Source organism: Mesoplodon bidens, assembly GCF_964165515.1.
Source record: "Mesoplodon bidens genome assembly, chromosome: 17".
Classification (NCBI taxonomy): Eukaryota; Metazoa; Chordata; class Mammalia; order Artiodactyla; family Ziphiidae; genus Mesoplodon; species Mesoplodon bidens.
This window is the reverse complement of record NC_138174.1, coordinates 77,611,846-77,630,784: the sequence shown is the minus strand read 5'-3', so window position 1 is coordinate 77,630,784 and position 18,939 is coordinate 77,611,846. Positions and strand designations below refer to the sequence as shown.

The following is an 18,939-nucleotide window of genomic DNA, read 5'->3' as shown; positions in this document are numbered from 1 at the left end:
GCTGAACAAGCAGCACAGCAAGTACTGGGCTTTCGGGGGTGTGGCAGTTTCAAAGTGTCCCAGGCACCCGTGGCTGTCCCTTCCTCCCTCTTTAAAGAAAGCCTTTTGTTCCTGACCCTAGAAGCCTGTCCTGGAGCCGTGAGGGAGCCCAGGGGCCGCCCCGCTCGGCTGAACTCCCACAGGGCATCCACGGTGTGCAGCAGCCCAGGGCAGTGCTGCAGTGCCGCCCATGGAGCCTCCTGTCTAGTGGCTGCCAGGAGTCCTGCACGGGCCACATGGTCAGCTGCTCTTCTTATATTCCATCCAAGGAGTGGGACATGCGTTAGACCAGCGAAGGGTGCACTTATTTATTCACTCGGTGGGCGTTTTTAGGTGCCTGCTATGTACCAGGAACAGCTTCAGGCTCAGATGTGAAAGGATGAGGCAGCCTGCTCCTGCGGCGCTGCAAGGCGGAGGGGAGGGGCCACAGGTAACCAGCGCTGAGAGGGGCGAGAGGACACTGTGCTGAGTCTAGAGTGGATAGTGAGTTTCCCTGGAAGGCCCAGGCATGTGGGACCCTTGATTGGTCAGGAGGTCTGGGTGGGGCCTGAGATTCTGCACCTCAAGCAATTTCCTGTGTGAGGAGGTGAGAGAGAGGCCTCCCAGCAGCTGTGGGGACGGCCAGATGAGGAGGACACGAAGCCACAAAGACGTGGAGGTCGAGGCAGCATGGTATGTTGGACACAGAGGGACGGGCAGGGGCACGAGGAAGTGCCAGCTGTCCCTGAGGCTCACCGCGTCAGGGCGCCCAGGTTTGCGGCAGTGCTGTCCCCAGGTTGGCCCCATCGGGTGCACCCATGCTTGTCCCCTGCGGCCCCTACTTGAGACAGTCGACTCCACAGTTGTTCACAAGATGTCAGGAGCTGAGGTCCTGCTGGCATCCTTGCCCTGCATCTTTCCGGCAGAGGCCCTGCGAACAGAATACAGTGTTAAGCTTGTGGATTTTGGTCAATCTAAGGTAAATGCCTATAGGAAGAAGAGTCACGTAAGTTCTTACAAGGCTCTTCAAGCCTCAAATGTCTCTGGGTCTGTGAACTGACTCTTATCTAGAAATTGGTTGAAGGGCCATGTCTCACTTTCATGGTGAATCAAGTCACACCTGTGTTCACAAGATCCAAAATGGGCTTTAGCTCTGCAGACCAAGCAGGAATCAAGTGGGTGGTTCATCCATTTCAGCCCCAGAGCGACTGGGGGCAGGGCTATTCTGATTACCGTACAGGCCCTTCTGACTGTGAGGGTCACCTTCCTGACCTTGACTCTAAAGCGCCTGTATTTTCCCTTTTCCCTTTGTGTCAGGGAGCCTGTGAGTTTCTTACTGCTGCTGTAACAATTACCATGAGTTTCGTGGCTTCAAAGGACAGAAATGTGTTCTCTCACAGTTCTGGAGATCAGTGTCAGCGGGGCCCCCTCCCTCTGGAGGCTCTGGGGGAGAGTCCGTTCCCTGCCTTCTCCAGCTTCTGCTGGCATCCCTGGGCTTGTGAGAGCAGCCCCCGAGTCTTCAAGGCCACATCTTCCCATTTCTCTCCTGCTCTGCCTTCATGTCACCTTCTCTTCTGCATGTCTGCGAGTAAAATCTTTTCCTGCTTCCCTCTTAAAAGGACACATGGTTGAATTTAGGGCTCACACAGACAATCCAGGAGAATCTCCCCATCTGAAGACCCTTAACTTAGTTGCATCTGCAAAGATCCCCCCTTTCTCCCACATACGGTAATAGATAGTCACAGGTTCCAGAGATGAGAATGTAGCTATCAGTCTACTACAGAGCCCACTTTAATTGCAGTCACTAAAGTCTTTTCAAAGATTCTGGTGTTTCCTCATCAGTGCATTCTCAGAGTTTTGTAGAAAAGAGTATTATTGGACCCTTGGGGGCCATAGTTCAGAGGAAGAGGGTGGGTTGCCCATAACCAGTTCATTCCAGCCTTACTATCCTCGGAAATCTCTGAATTCCGATGGAAATTTTTGGCATCTCAACTTTACTTGGCTACCACTGAGTTTAGGCTGCTATTAATCAGCTGAGTAAACAACTAGAATGGATGTTTAAACCACCACACTGTCCATAAATTCAGTCCAACCTAGTATTCTTTTCTTTCTTGTTTAGAACCCTACACTCGGAATCCATTCCTACATTTGTTCCCCTCACGTTTGCTGACGTCAATTAATAAAGTGCTTGTTCTTTTGGTTGGAAGCTGCCTCCTCCAGACATTGACTTTGTTATTGGCTACTTCAGATCTGGAAAAGGCTGTGGCATGGGGGGAGCATAAGAAAATCAGCTTCCTTGGTGGGGGGATGGGGTGGAGGATCAGCTGGGTATCTGTGAGTCTGACGTATTCTGAGTCTCTTGAGGCCGGCTACCTACCTTCATTCTGATACATAGAGTCTCATTCTTTCCAGATTATTGAACCAACTTTCACACATTTTGTGGCTATTTCAACCCTCTGACTGTAAGGCATAAATTATTTTAGCACGCGCATCGCACGTCCCAATTCTCACGTTTGACGACTTCAGACGTTTTGTTTGCCATTTGACAATGTTCAGTGCTGTTAGGAATTGCTTCTCTTCCCTACAGTCTTGAATCTCTCTTACCTTCCACACTGTTCTGTGGCAGCTCCAATGCAGTTTCCCCAGACCTGACCCATGATGAACAGTTTATGTCAGGGGACCCCGGGTAAGTGGCCATTTCCCACCACAGGACATAGGCTGCCAGACCCTCATTCCTCAGTATTAGTGGGATTTTTACTCAGGGAAGGTGTAACTTATTTCCCCACATTTCCTTTCTGTTGCCTCTAACCGTCTCCATTTATCAGTTTTCTTTTGAAATTCTTGGTTTTACGCAACAGAAACCAATCCTAGCTGACTTAAGCAGAAAGAGAACTTACTGGAAGCATCTCAAACAGCTCAGAGGGCCAGCTGGAAGACTGGAGAATGGGATGAGGCTCAGGAGCCGCGGAGGCAGGGCAGCGTGCACGAGCACACGCCAGGCCCCCGCGGTCACTGCTGTCACCTGCTGGGCACCGCACGCTGCCGTGAACGGCCCCAAGCCATCACCTCACCTCTGCACCACTCGTGAGGCAGGAGCTCCTCACTGGGTGAGCTCTGGCCTCCGGTTGCCAGGGCAACGGGCCCCCCAGTTTATTCCTCCCCAATAGATCAGTGTACCTGGGGAGAAGATGATTGATAAAATAAGAAGTATCCGTATTTCCTGTCCACACCTTATTTCAGCTCATATCTCAGTGAATTATAATCCTCCACTCACTTGTGTGGGTTTCCCTGCCAGCTGGAGAGACTGTTGTCAGCAAAGCCTTGTGCTTCGTCTTGAGGGTGTAGCAACAGTCCCTAGCACAAAGTTCACACTCAGACGAGCGTAGCTGAACTGATCGAATGATGAGTAGACCTTGGTGTAGGGCTGTCCTTGGCAAGTGGGAGCTTGTGTCTGTGGTGTGCAGAGGTGAAGAAGCACCTGTGCCCCTTACTCCTTAGAGGGTAGAACCTGTAATTTACCTCTCAGAAGCAGCACAAGAGGTTTATTGAAATGTGTATTAAATGGAAAGGCTAAGTTCCAGGACACCTGGAAGACTTAAGAATTTTTCTGAATATCTCTTGTTTAATTAGTCAAAGTTGCTAGACGAACCACAGCTTTATCGCAATCTATCAGCCAGTTCTAGATTAGAACCTTGAGCCTTTGAGGTGTTTCTCTGTGGTTATTTTGTAAATGGAGGTTATGGCTGAAAACTGGTGGGGCTTCCTGGTCTTACAAGGTAGCATGGTGGAGGGAAAGGGGTCCCTAGAAGCATCAGAATCACCTGATCACCGGGAGGGCGAGGGCTGGGCCCTAGAATCTCAGTAGTTCTGAGGCAGGGCTTGAGAAGAGCTGGGGCCTGGGGAACCACACTCTGAGCAGCACCTCAGTAGAGCAGCAGGGTTTGCCTCCAAGTCAAAGCTTTCTCATACGTTCAACCCAAAGCAAAGCTGTCAGTTAAGATCAGATCTCACTAACATAACAGACACAGCCACTCACACTGCTTTAGTAACAAGACACGCCCCTGTCCCCCAACAAGCCCACAGGAAGGTGGGCTCCAGGGTGAGCTGGTCCAGCAGCTCCAGCACTGCCGACAGGAGCCCACCATCTTCTCACCTCTGCTCTGAGTGCACATTTCAGCTCCATGGGAAGGTCGACACCCCTTGGGCCTCCTTAGTCACATACAGAACGACAGGGTGAGTTTGCCCTGCCATCCTGTTGGGCTCGCACGTCCCTTGGCCAGCGCAGCCCCCAGACACATGCTAGGAGAAGACCGGCCCATGTCTGGGGGCTGCACTGATCAGACTGGCCCGAGCCACGTGGGCCTGGGGAAGGGTGGGAGGGGTGGAGAGCTGCAGTGGGGGGAGGGGCAGGTTCTGTTCAGTATAAAGAAGGTGACAGTGATGACCCAACCCTTCAGTGGAGAGAACATACTTATTAAGTGTCTGTTACTTTAGATGATAGTTTCTGCCTATAATATTGAATTGCTCCATTTTATGTTTATGGCAAGAAGATTGTGAAAACAATTCAATGCTGGATTACTGACAGCCTACTGTATAAAAATTTTTACTTTTTAAAAGTTATTCCTTTGAGGATCTGATGAAAGCTTATATAGACCATTCCATAGAAAAATGCATGATATGCTTATTCATAATATGATACTAATTTAGGGAACCTATGGACGACCACAAGAATAACAATGTTACAAGAGCACCCAACACGGGTTTCGAGTTAAGAACTCCTGATTTAGGGGAACTGGTTCTGTCATTTATGACGTGGAGGATGTGAGGAAGACTGTGAGCTTTTAGGGGTTTCCACTCCTTTTAAGTGAAAGGAAGGGTATTGAGGCCTGTGAAGTCAGGAACTGGTCTGCTTTGCTCACCACTGAATGCCTGACGCCTAGAAAAGTGCCTGCCACACAGAGGCACGCAGTGACCATTTGAAGAATGAATGTGATAATAACTGTCTCTCCAAAGAGCTGCTGTCTGGATGTAAAGAACTTCATAAATGTGAGTATCCACTCCACTTACGCTAGGACTGCTCAGTGGTGACTGTCTCTCCAGTGGGACAGGACTTTATTATAAAGACAGGTTCATCTGTGTTAAGAAGCACAGGTGCTTTTCATTTTAAATTCGAGTGACTTTTTTGAGGGTGGGTGGGATTCAGTTGGCCTGTCATAATTTAGTCTGTCTCTCAGTTTCTCTTTCTTACTGATATTTAGGGCAGATGGAGAAAGTGTCTGAGAAAGAAGTACTGGATTATTCTTTGAATCTGTGTCTTTGATTTGCTAGTTCACATGCCTGACAACATAATCCTTCAGATCTTCTTTCTTGATTTGGATGACATTGGGCGGCTGTCAAAAACCTGCAAAAAATTCCAAAAGGTAAGACCTTAAGATAATTTTTACTGGTAAATATTACACAGAATTTCAAAGAGAAAGGGAATGATTTAGAAAATTTTAACTTCATATTATGACAAACATTGGGTTTGTGCAATAATAAAACTTTTTTTTTAAACCTATAACCTAAAAAACTGGTTAAGCGACTGCTCAAGAGGAAAAAGTAGCACAGGAAGAGAGAATGATCAAGTGGTCATATGTAAAATATAAGACAGTGAGGGTCACAAACAAAGCAATTCTAGCAAGAAGAAATATATCATACTGCATTCCAAGGTAAGTGACATTTTTAAAAAGACACACATTAAGAGAGAATGTTGAAAATAGTATTAATATAGTTCCTACTCAGGCTTAAACTTAAGCAAATACCAAAAACAGAACAAGAAGTTGCACAGGAGTTCCTCAGTGCAGACTTTGCCATTGTTCTTCACCGGGAAACTCAGCAGCAGATAGAGACCCTTGGGGAAAGAATTAGTTTTCAAATTCCTCGTTTCAAATGCAAATGCCTCATTTCAGGCATTTATATACATTTGGTAATTAAAAGCTTTGAATCCACTTGGAAAGAGAAGTAATGAAAATCTATTTTTTGTACATAATCATTGTTCAAAAATTAGAAAGAAAAGAACTAAAAATCATCTTAATCTTACCTTCAGTTGCTATGAAATTTTGGCACATTTCTTAGCAGTGTTTGTCCTAAAAGCTTGAGTATTTTTAAAGCTATTTCACTGTGAGGTTTAGGTGGTTTCTAGACCAAAATACATAGTCAGAAATTCTAGTCATAAAACAATTTGTTATTTGTAAGATAAATATTGGCTTAAAGATAAATTTTCTCATTTAAGAACGAGCAAGTTGCAATATAAGGTATTTTGTCTTTTTAATCATTTGAGCATTTATTCAATAAATATTTACTGAGTTCCACCAATTTGGCATAAACAGCAGTAAACATCTCAGTCTCTGCCTTCATGGGCTTGTCGTCCAGTGGGTGGGCCGTGGAGGAGTGACGGGGCCATGGGGTGGGGAGTGACAGAGTCTGCAGAGTTTTTACAAAGCAGGATTTAAAATGTGTATCAAAACATAAAAGCTCTACTTCCACAGTGTAGTCTCAATTATTAGCCACTGTAAAAATGTTAGTAATTGGCACACATCTTTCCAAACATTTTCTATGCAAATGTAAACATTCTGTGAGTCTATAAAGGGTTGAAGCACATTCTGCACTTTGGACTTTACCCCACTCTGTGGAAAAGTTGGTGTTAGTGTTGCGCATTGTGGAGCTGTCACTTAGCCACGTCCCAGGAGGAACACCTGGGCTGTTCCAGAAAGAAGGGCATCTAACAGCTGGTGCGTCTATGTTTTGTAGCAGCGGTTCAATCTGTAGGATGTAGTGTTAGGAGTTCCAATGCTGGGTGTAAGGATATTTCTATTTTATGTTTTTACAGATAAGGCAATTTAGCTTGAGGAATTTTTTAATAACATAAGAACTAACAAATCTCATTTGAAAGCTGACAGAAATGATCCAAAAGAGGAAGACTTGGGGGTCCAGGAGAGAGGAGCCATTGCTGCAGGCCACCACCATTGGGTTCCTTCCCTTGCAGTCCTTGGGTTTCCTGGGACAGGCCTGTCTCAGCCTGCTCAGGCTGCCATAACAAAATACCACAGACTGGGCAGCATAAACAAAGACATTTATTTCTCACTGTTCTGGAGGCTGGAAGTCCAAGATCAAGGTGCTAGCTTATTGGTGCTGGTGGGGGCCTTCCCAGCTGGCAGACAGCGGCCTTCTGGCTGTGTGCTCATGTGGCAGAGAGAGCTAGTGAGTGCTGGTGTCTTCTTTTATAAGAGTGCTACTCCTATGAGATCAGGGCCCCATCCTTATGACCTCATTTGGTTGCTTCTTTACTTCAATACGGCCACACTGGGGGCTAAGGGTTCAATGAGTGAATACTGGGGTGGAGGGGGACACAATTCAGCCCATAGCAAGGCCTGACTCCAAACGTCATGGGTTCCACCACCTATTAAGATATCCTAGAAATGCCAGCAGTTTGGTGTCCAAATAGCATCTCCTACATTGGCCCTCACACCCCAAAGTGGCATAAGAATCCTCTGTCCAATCAACTGCTCCATGTTTTGATTCAGAAAAGTATGATCCTAGTGATGTAGGAAATGGCTACTCCATGAGCATGTGATGGAGTAATTGTATGTAGGCACACTGTACGTAACCTGTAGACACACTGCTCTCAACTTGGCACACTGATTTTTCTACCATGATAATAATTTAAATTATTTTACTGAAGAATACCATTCTTTCTATGGGGTAGGCTGCTTACGTTTAAATTGACTAAGACCTTTTTTTAAAATCTCTTTTGTGATATAAGGTTACTTATGTATTTATTTTTCTTTTAGATGTGTAGCAATGAAGAATTCTGGGAGAGATTTAGAACTTCACAGGATAAACATGCTTTTGATACAAAGAAGATAGGGATAACCATTTACAAGAAACTGCTAGCTTTCCACCAAAATGCAGCCCGGCAGAAATTCACACAAAGCAGACAGACAGCATTTTTCTAAACTTAACTGAAGTGACAAAATTTAAAAATAATGATTAAAACTGAATTTTCATGTAAAAATAACTACGAGTAGACCTTGCCTATAGCTAAGATTGGGTTGAAGCAATTATCTGGTAGATTTAAGCGGGAAAATTCGTTTTTTAAAAACCCTCTTGACTCTGAATAGTGTTCTGAAAATAAACTTCTCGTTTTTCTTTTTCTTTACTGCTATTAATCTATGAACAGGTCAAGAGGATCAAATACCTACTTAATTCTCCACTTTAACCTAATACATGTCCTTAATTTTAAAGATAGGAAGAACAGAATAGAAAGCAAATCTGCTTAAAGTATAGATGATTATATGTCTTTTCATCAGAGTTAAGATAGACACCAAAATGGGAATTCAGTGAAAGAGATGAAAGTAAATGATCCTTTCTCATAGTGTGATGTGAAAAAATCCACGCCCTTGTCCGCGTGGATCTTCCACATGTGCAGAATTCACTCACCCAATGAGGAATGCGGTTGGGGAAGAAACAGTGGGCTGCTGGGAAGTGGCTGGAGCAGCCACTCTCCTTCCTTGAATTTGCTGGATTTGCTGCAGAAACATCTGCAGGTGTTTCACTGCCTTGGGATCTATGAAATGGGAGAAGATTACTCAGTAAGTACTACTATTATTTAGCAAATAAAAACTTGTTTCCAAAGATGGTAAATGAGATCCTTCAAAGGGCCTATATTTCATGTCAGATTTGAGGAATTACTTCAGTTGGTGTCTATGATTTACTAGCAAGGCTGAGAGCAATGAAAATCCCAATAGGCAGCTCCTCTCCTTTGTTATGTTCATGTTTAGAATATAATTATTAAAATTACTAAGTAGTTGAATAAAACCAAGGACTGAATTCCAAAATGAGAAACAACAGAAAACATTAAAAGAAAGTTTTGCAGAGGAATTACGAAGAAGTGAAACAGGAGGCCAACCCTCACTCGAGCCCTCAGTCACACGGAGAACTCGGTCCCTCCCCACGACTGTCAGCTGCAATTCCACGGGATATGTCCACATGAACGGTAATTCTTTCCTTAACATTTTTGCCATTTCTTAGACACAGGATAAACTCAAAGTTTTTCTGTAATTGGTAATAAAAACTTCACACGTATGTGAACAGCTTTTGATCTTACCAGCCACAGGTTGCTAGACATCCCCAAACCTCAGACACTATATGCATGCCCTGCCCAGCCAATCTGAAAGCCTACATTGGGAAGTGTGTACCAATATAAAGAGTATTACTGTTTTAAAACAGTGGTCTCAAAATGAGTTCTGATAATCCCTGAAGAGGTATCTTAGGCACCTTTCAGAGGGTGTAACTATTCAATACTTTTGTATTTATATATTTTTCAGCTTTATTGATATATGATTGACAGATAAAAAATTGTAATATATTTATAGTGTACAATGAGATGATTTGATATATGTACAGTATGAAAGGATTCTCACTGAGTTAATCAATATACACTCACTGCCTCACATATTTACTTTTTTTTTTTTTTGGTCAGAATACAAGTTCTACTCAGCAAATTTCAATTACAGAATACAGTATTATCAACTACAGTCACCACATTATACATTAGATCCTCAGACCTTATTCATCTGATAACCCAATGTTTGTACCCTTTTACCAACCTCTCCCTACTTTCCCCATGCCCCAGTCCCTGGCAGCCACCATTCTACTCTGTTTCTATGAGTTCAACTTTTCTTTTTAGGTTCCAAATATAAGTGATACCATGTAGTATTTGTCTTTCTCTGTCTGGCTTATTTCACTTAGCATAATGCCCTCCAGGTTCATCCATATGGTTGAAAATGGCAGGATTTTCTTCTTTTTTAAGGCTGAATAATATTTTGTTGCATATAGATAGATAAGAGATATATCTATAGATATCTATATCTATATAGATATCTCACATTTTCTTTATCCAGTCATCCATCGATGGACACTTAGGTTGTTTCCATACCTTGGCTATTGTGAATAATACTGCAGCAAACATGGGGATACAGATGTCTCTTCAATATCAGGATTCTGTTTCCTTTAGATACACACCCAGAAGTGGGGCTGCAGGATCATACGGCAGTTCTATTTTTAATTTCTTGAGGAACCTCTGTACTGTTTTCCATAGTATGTATCCGTTTACATTCCTCCAACAGTGCACCAGGGCTCCCTTTTCTCCATGTCCTCGCCAACACTTATCTCTTGTCTTTTTGACAACAGCCATTCTGGCAGGTGATATCTGGTGAGGTGATATCTCATGGTGGTTTTGATTTGTAGTTCCCTGGTAACTAGTGATACTGAGCACCTTTTCACGTACCTGTTGGCCATCTGTATTTCTTCTTTGGCAGTATATCTGTTCAGGTCCTTTGCCCTTTTTTTTTTTTTTTTTTTTTTTTGCGGTACGTGGGCCTCTCACTGTTGTGGCCTCTCCCGTTGCGGAGCACAGACTCTGGACGCGCAGGCTCAGCAGCCATGGCTCACGGGCCCAGCCACTCCACGGCATGGGGGATCTTCCCGGACCGGGGCACGAACCCGTGTCCCCTGCATCGGCAGGCGGACTCTCAACCACTGCGCCATCAGGGAAGCCCCCTTTGCCCATTTTTAAACTGGGTATAGCTCTTCCTTGACTTATGGTGGGGTTATATCCCAATTAAGCCATCATAAGTTGAAGATATCATTAAGTCAAAAATGCATTTAATACACCTAATCTACCAAACATTGCAGTTAGCTTAGCCTATCTTAAACATGCTCAGAACACTTACATTAACCTACGGTTGGGCAAAATCATCTAATAAAAAGCTACTTTTAATATGGTGTTGAGTATCTCATGTAATTTACTGAATACTGTACTAAAAGTCAAAACCAGAATGGGGGACTTCCCTGGTGGCACAGCGGTTGGGAGTCCGCCTGCCAATGCAGGGGACACGGGTTCGAGCCCTGGTCCGGGAAGATCCCACATGCCGCGGAGCAGCCAGGCCCGTGCGCCACAACTGCTGGGCCTGCGCTCTGGAGCCCGCAAGCCACAACTACTGAAGCCTGCGCGCCTAGAGCCCGTGCTCCGCAGCAGGAGAGGCCACTGCAATGAGAAGCCCGCGCGCACCAACAAAGACCCAATGCCGCCAAAAATAAATAAATAAAATTTAAAAATTAAAAAAAAAAAACAGAATGGTCGTATGTGTACAGAATGGTTGTTAAGTGTATGCGTTGTTTAGCCTTATGAATGCCTGGCTGACTGGAAGCTGCAGCTCACTGCCACTGCCCAGCGTCATGAGAGAGTATTGTACTGCGTATTGATAGCTGGGAAAAGGTCAAAAGTCAAAGTTCCTACTGAATGCATATTGCTTTCACACCACTGCAAACTTAAAAAATCGCAAGTCAAACTATTTTAAGCTGGGGACAGTCTGTAAGTGGTCTGGTTTTTCTTTGCTGTTGTGTTGTATGGGTTACTTGTATACTTAAGGCACTAACCCCTTACCAGACACGTGGTTCGCAAACATTTTCTCCCATTCCATAGGTTGCTTTTTTTAAATCTCTTCTATTGTAATTTATTTTTTATTATTTACTTATTTTTCTTAATTTTTTTGGCTGCATCGGGTCTTATTTGCGGCACATGGGGTCCTCGTTGTGGTGCGCAGGCTTCTCTCTAGTTGTGGTGCGCGGGGTCCAGAGTGCATGGGCTCCGTAGTTTGCCACACGCAGGCTCTCTCATCGAGGCACGCGGGCTCAGTAGTTGTAGCACGCAAGCTTAGTTGCCCCACGGCATGTGGGCTCTCACTTCCCCAACCAGGGATCGACCCCGCATCCCCTGCATTGGAAGGCAGATTCTTTAACACTGGACAACCAGGGAAGTCCCTGTAATTTATTTTTAAACATCACTTCTTTTACAATTATTTGAAAAGGTGTTTAGTTCAGATATCTTTTTTTAAAATTAATTTTTATTGGGAGTATAGTTGCTTTACACTGTTGTGTTAGTTTCTGCTGTACAGCAAAGTGAATCAGCTATATGTATATATGTATCCCCTCTTTTTTGGATTTCCTTCCCATTTAGGTCACCACAGAGCATTTAGTAAAGTTCCCTGTGCTATACAGCAGGTTCTCATTAGTTATCTATTTTATACATATTAGTGTATATATATCAATCCCAATCTCCCAATTCCTATTTTGTTGATGGTTTCCTTTGCTGTGAAGAAGCTTTTTAGTTCCATGTAGTAGCATTTGTTTATTTTTGCTTTTGCTGCCTTTGCTTTTTGTGTTAAATGCAAAAAGTCTTGCCAAGACCAAAGTCAAGGAGCTTGCCCCTATGTTTTTTTCTAGGAGTTTTGTGGTTTCAGGTCTCATAGTCAAGTCTTTAACACATTTTCAGTTGCTTTTGTGTATGGTGTAAGAAATTGCTCCGTTTTCATTTGCCACTTCACTTGCCAGTTTTCCCAACACCATTTATTGAAGAGACTATCCTTTCCCAATTGTATTCTTGGCTCCTTTCTTGAACATTAATTGATCATATATGTATGGGTATATTTCAGAGCTCTCTATGCTGTTCCATAGCTCCATGTGTCTGTTTTCCTGCCAATACCATACTGTTTTGATTACTATAGCTTTGTAATATAATTTGAAATCAGGGAACATGATGCCTCCAGCTTTGTTCTACTTTCTCAAGATAGCTTTAGTTATTTGAAGTCCTTTTTGGTCTTCTTTTGGACATTTTTTCTTTTTTCGATACGCGGGCCTCTCACCGTTGTGGCCTCTCCCTTTGCGGAGCACAGGCTCTGGACGCGCAGGCTCAGCAGCCATGGCTCCCGGGCCCAGCCACTCAGCGGCATGTGGGATCTTCCCGGACCGGGGCACGAACCCGTGTCCCCTGCATCATCAGGCAGACTCTCAACCACTGCGCCACCAGGGAAGCCCTTTTGGACATTTTAACAATATTAATTCTTCCAACCTATGAACATGGAATGCCTCTCCACTTATTTGTGTTTAATTCTTTTATGAATTTTATAGCTTTCAGTGTATAATCTTTTACCTTCTTGGTTAAATTTATTCCTAAGTATTTAATTCTCTTTGACGCTATTTAAATGGGACTGTTTTCTTAATTTCTCTTTCTGATAGGTGCATTTCTATACACTAACAACAAACTGATTTCTGTATACAGATTTTGTATCCTGCAATTTTACTGTTTCCATTTATTATTTCTAACAGATTTTTTGTGGCATGTTTAGGGTTTTCTATACATAATATGTCATCTGCAAACAGAATATTTTACTTTTTTTTAATTTGGATGCCTTTTATTTCTTTTTCTTGCCTGTCTGCTCTGGCTAGGACTTCCAGTACTATGTTGGAAAGAAGTTATGAGAGTGGGCATCCTTGCCTTGTTCCTGATCTTATGGAAAAAAACTTGCAGGCTTTCATTGTTGAGTATGATGTTAGCTGTGTGTTTGCATATATGACCTTTAATATGTTTAGGGACCTCCCCTCTATACCCAGTTTCTTGAGAGTTTTTACCATGAAAGGATATTGAATTTTTTCAAATGCTTTTTCTGTATCTATTGAGATGATCATATGAGTTTTATCCCTCATTATGTCAATGTGGTGTATCACACATTTACTGATTTGTGTATATTGAGCCATCCTGATATCCCTGGATAAACCCCCCTTGACATAGTGTATGATCCTCTTAATGTACTGGTCAAATCAGCTTGCTAATATCTTGTTGAGGATTTTTGCATCAATGTTCATCAGGGATATTGGCTTGTGATTTTCTTTTCTTGTAGTGTCTTTGCCTGGCTTTGGTATCAGAGTAATGCTGGTCTCATAAAATGAGTTTGGAAGCATCCTGATCTGTTCTATTTTTTGGAAGAATTTAAGAAGGATTGGTATTAATTCTTCATTAAATGTTTAGTAGATTTCACCAGTGAAGCCATCTGGTCCTGGACTTTTGTTTGTTGGGAAGTTTTTGATTACTGATTCAACCTCCTCACTAGTAATTGTTTAGATTTTCTATTTCTTCATGATTCAATCTTGGCAGGTTATATTGAATCCACAGCAAGTTCTTCTCTCCCCTCCCCCACCTTCTGGAGCTCATAAGTCAAGAACAAGAGCACAGCAATGCTTGAAACTGACTGTATGTCTAACAGTCATAGAGGTTTTTTTAATAATAAATAAGTCTCAGTTTTTTAATAAACATTTTATATTTTATAAGGAATAAATATAATAAGCAAAATATTCAGAGGATTAAAGCTACGTTTTAAAAAGCAGTATTTTGTGACATATAATTCTATATAGGAAAAGTACCATAACTGGAGTTCAAATTCATAGCAATTAAAATTTTTATTTAATAAATGGTTCAAAGCACAGTGCCAAAAGCATTAACATTTAAAAATTTCACTAAAAGGAAAAAATACTGTAGAATGCACAGCTTCAGAAAGCTACATTAAGTTATCGTAAAACTGCCTCAGACTGCAAAAAGAAAAACTCCAGATGCCATACCTAATTATTCCTCTCTAAAATAATGCCATTTATGTTATAAACCATGAGCACTCCATCAAAAGACTGGAACTATTTTTGTTAATTCAGTGGCCATATTGTTAAAAGGGCAACAATTAAAGCTGTTGGGCTTTATACAGTGTTAAAGTTCCTATCAGAGGGAATACAGCACAACAGACTTCAGCTAATCCTTATGACAGAAGGTGCATGAATGACTGAATTACAATGGTTATAAGAAATGAGAGCTGCTCACTTTCCAGAAACTACAGCTCACAGAAAACCAACAAAAAGCACAATGAGATACAGATCATTGACTTACAAATGTATAGAACTGAAAGTCCAAGTTATTCCTACAACCTGTTTAAAGTGCTTCAGAATTCACACTGATACAATACTAGCTTTCTTCTGGTTTTGGTCATACTTTTCTGCTTTCTGAAGGAGATTATTTTTCTTCTGCTTTGGCTAAATTATATATACTAGTTTATATCAGAAATGGCAAAATCTATAACTCTGTTCAAAGTTTTAAAAGATCGCTTGAGAACGGTTTCTAGGTATTTCTACGCCACCTTTATAGTTCTAGTTTCTCTATAAGGAGTAAATTCACCTTGTCGGTTTTATTCCAGGCTAATTTACACGCTTCCGGAAGGAATGCCCTCTCTAATCCACAGAGTGTGGGTGGAAGACCACCCACGTCACCAACATGCACATTGACTCACTCTGCCTCTTCGATCTTCTCAGCTCCAGCCCCAGTTGAATCTTCCATGTCACCCCTCCTCCCATCACGGCCCTCCTCAGGGGGTCTTCCATCACATTCACGGGCTCGGATGCCACCTCTGGGCTGGTACAGCTGCAAGCCTGGTCGGTCCTGCCAGGACAGAGGGCGTGTTACTCTTCCAAGGGCCAGCAATACAGGAGAGGGCAACAGCTCTATCTATTTCTAGGGCCTGATAATCCTAATATCTAAAGAAATCAGTCTTGCAGCTAAAAATCAGCCTTTTTCACAGCACTATCTCAGAAATCAGGCATTCTGAGATTAAAAAAAAAAGAGTCATGAAAAAGAAAGACAGTTAATAATAACTTGGAAGTAAAGTTAGTGTCTGGGAAAGTGTTACTGTTCAAAGCCAGAACACTCTGTGGAATTAATACAATCACAGCATTCCCTCCTATTTTGAGAGGTGAAAACTCAAACACACTCATCTCAGTCCCTCAAACTCGCCATGAAGGGTGAATGCAAAGTCTGGAACAAAATGAGGCATGGTCTCTAGAGAGATGGCTTTTTAGAGCTATGAACTGAACAGTCACACACATTTGTAATTAGCAATTTCTGTGTAGCTTATTCCTCAACTGTTCCCTTTATGGAAAATGCTAACCAGCCATCATACTAATCTCTTAGAGGTGGTGGGATAAAAACATTCCTGGATAAAGTACATAAAATGAAATGAAACTGCTTCAGGGCATGAGGAAAGCAAAGCCAAGGAAGGACAAAGCGATTCTGCAGGCCAGGACCAGCCTTGGGGAAGCCAGCCAGCTCCGCCGTGGACCCACCCGAGGGACCCGTCTGCTTACGTGGGCGGAGCAGCAGCCTTAGCCTTCCACGGCCACCTAGGGGCCAGGGCAGTGTGACTCAGGTGGGCACGTCCTATGCTGTTTCTCCAGGGCTCACCACTCACCTCTGCCCTCTCCTGGGCTGTGTGTGGAGGCCCCACAGTTACCACCATGGGGTTTACCAGAATGTTCTTTTCCTAAATATCAGTCTGGCCAATGAGAAGGGTGGGAAAGGGCTTGGCAGGCCGTACAGACCCAAATCCCGTGTAGACAGAGAGGCAGGCTTCACACACCACCTCTGCCTGGGGCCAAAAGCATGGCCCTGCTTTCGCAGGGTAATGTCTGTGTGTACAGACGGATTCTAGAAGGACATCAGAACTCATCTCGTGAGAAAGGAGCTATGACACACAGCACCTATTACCACTACAGCACCACAGCTTCAATTGAGCGGAAGAGTCACCTCGGGTTCCCACTCACAAAGCTGTGCCAATACCCAAGTCACTCACTGCTGCTAAATGAAGACGCAGGTGAAAAACCAGTGCTCGTGTGAACGAACCCAGCAGAAAGCCCTGAGGTTACAGTAACTGCAGAAACCTCTGAGTATATGGACGGGGCCGGTCAAGGGTGAAGATGAGAAGACTCCCTCTGGCTGGGGCTGGCCTTGCCTTCACGGCAGACACTTTAAAAATCAACATAGCGGGACTTCCCTGGTGGCGCAGTGGTTAAGAATCCGCCTGCCGATGCAGGGGACGCGGGTTCGTGCCCCGGTCCGGGAAGATCCCACATGCCGCGGAGCAGCTGGGCCCGTGAGCCACGGCTGCTAAGCCTGAGCGTCCGGAGCCTGTGCTCCGCAACGGGAGAGGCCACAACAGTGAGAGGGCCGCGTACCGCAAAAAAAAAAAAAAAAAAAAAAAAAATCAACATAGCGGGACTTCCCTGGTGGCACAGTGGTTAAGAATCCGCCTGCCAATGCAGCGGACACGGGTTTGAGCCCTGGTCTCGGAAGATCCCACATGCCGTGGAGCAAGTAAGCCCGTGCGCCACAACTACTGAGCCTGCGCTCTACAGCCCGCGAGCCACACTACTGAGCCCGCGCGCCTAGAGCCCACGTTCTGCAACAAGAGAAGCCACAGCAAGGAGAAGCCCGCGCACCGCAACAGAGTAGCCCCCGCTCACCGCAACTACAGAAAGCCCGCACGCAGCAACGAAGACCCAATGCAGCCAAAAATAAATAAATAGATTTATAAAAAATATAAATAAATAAATAAATAAAAATAAAAATCGCTGATACCCACCACCCCCTGGATGGACCTGTGGGGATTATGCTGAGTGAAAAAGCCATCCTCAAAAGGCTTCCTGAAGTGACAGAATCAGACACAGCACAGAGGGAGGCTGCCAGGGTCAGGGGTGGCGGGGGACGTGGATACGGCCTGCAGCCCAGGCCTCTGTCCCCTCGGCTCACCTGGACGCCAGGCTGTGAGGGCTGACCAGCACCATGGGGCCGGGCCTGGCAGGGAGATGACCCCATTACAGTGCTTCTCTGCAACGATGTGATCCCAGTGCCACGCCGGCTGTGCAGAGCTGACCTGGGCGTTTATGGCCACCTCATTATCCACTAATAATCAGAACACTCCTGGTGGGACCAAGATGCAGGAGGACATGGAGCTCACCTCCCCCCACAAACACATCAGAAACACATCAACCTGTGGAACGGTTCTCACAGAAACTGGCAGAAGACCTCCTACACAGCCAAAGCTGCAAGAAAGAGCTCCATGTAACTGGGCTGGACAGAAGAAAAGGCATCGGATCAGGACCTGTGCCCCGGGGAGATCTGTAAGGAGGAGAAAGTCCTCGTGGGTGGGCCCTCGCCCTGGGGAGCAGGCAGGCTGAGCAATATCCTGGGCATCCCAGTCCTAGGGTCCCGCACGGAGGAGACAGCCGCCCTGCCTGCTGGGAAATCCAATGAGACAGACAGAGGTGCTGGAGAAGCTGGGACTCTACTCACAAGGAGTGCCTGTGTGCAGCGTGCTGACAATCAGGGTGGAGAGAGCTTTGCAGCCGCAGCTGCCACCTCTCTGCACTCCAGATCTGAAGGGGTGAACACCCTGGCATGGCTCCCTGCACACCACAGCCTGGCGTGAGATCTGGGCAGAGACTCGGCCTAGCAGTGAAGAGACAGACCTGTGTCTGGGGTGGGGTCCAGGTGGGGCGGCAACAGCCATTGTCATTGTGAGCCCCTGGCTCCACCCAGTCCACCTGGCAGCTTAGTGCTGGATCTGAGGCAGACAGGTCTCACACAGCAGCGCAGCCACCTCCATTCCTGTACCCACAATGTCCCAACCCCCAGCCCCAGCCTACTCCACACCACAGCCTCGTGTGAGATCTGGGATGAACGCAACAGAGAAAGGGATGCGACCCCGGGCTGCTTCTGAGCAGAAGTGTGGACACCTACACAGGTGACGCCTAGGTCCTCTGGGGCCTCACCTGCTTCAGCACTCACCTCCTTTGGGGCAGACACTCAAGAGCAACAGAGACTGAGTGAACTCAACCCTCAGGGCTTCTGCTCCAACAACTGGTGAGCAGAGCCCCCACCCCGACAGGGCAGGGACAGCCACGGAGCCGAGAGGAGGCCCCACCCCACACCCAGCCCAGGTTCTGGACAGTACAACACCGATCACACCCCTATCACGGGGCTGACGCACAGCACACCCTGAGGAATGACGTGGCTGGTGGGCATACCCAAACCAGCCCTTGCACCAAAAACACTGAATACACACAGTCTGCACAGGGACATTCCCATATAAAAACACACTTTCAAGACTACAGTAGATAACAGTTTCTCCTAAATTCTTAGAGACAGAGAAAATTAAGTAGAGTGAAAAGGCA

General features: G+C 44.9%; 1 protein-coding gene across 6 annotated transcripts in view; it reads right to left on the bottom strand.

The window, feature by feature from the left end:
• Positions 1 to 5,278: 5,278 nt before the first annotated feature.
• UPF3A (UPF3A regulator of nonsense mediated mRNA decay) overlaps positions 5,279 to 18,939 on the bottom strand; it is a 35,237-nt gene continuing 21,576 nt past the window's right edge. The window contains exons 11-13 of one of the 6 annotated variants that reach the window (XM_081214521.1): positions 15,225 to 15,373; positions 8,497 to 8,623; positions 5,279 to 5,419 (exon numbers count right to left, since the gene is read on the bottom strand). In XM_081214521.1, the coding sequence (XP_081070647.1) occupies positions 5,372 to 5,419; positions 8,497 to 8,623; positions 15,225 to 15,373 (324 nt within the window). In that variant the 3' untranslated portion in view covers positions 5,279 to 5,371. Of the gene's footprint in view, positions 5,420 to 6,104; positions 6,481 to 6,523; positions 7,367 to 8,496; positions 8,624 to 14,334; positions 15,374 to 18,939 lie in introns of those variants that run through there. The other 5 variants (XM_081214524.1, XM_081214519.1, XM_081214520.1 and 2 more) reach the window with 5 other exon arrangements.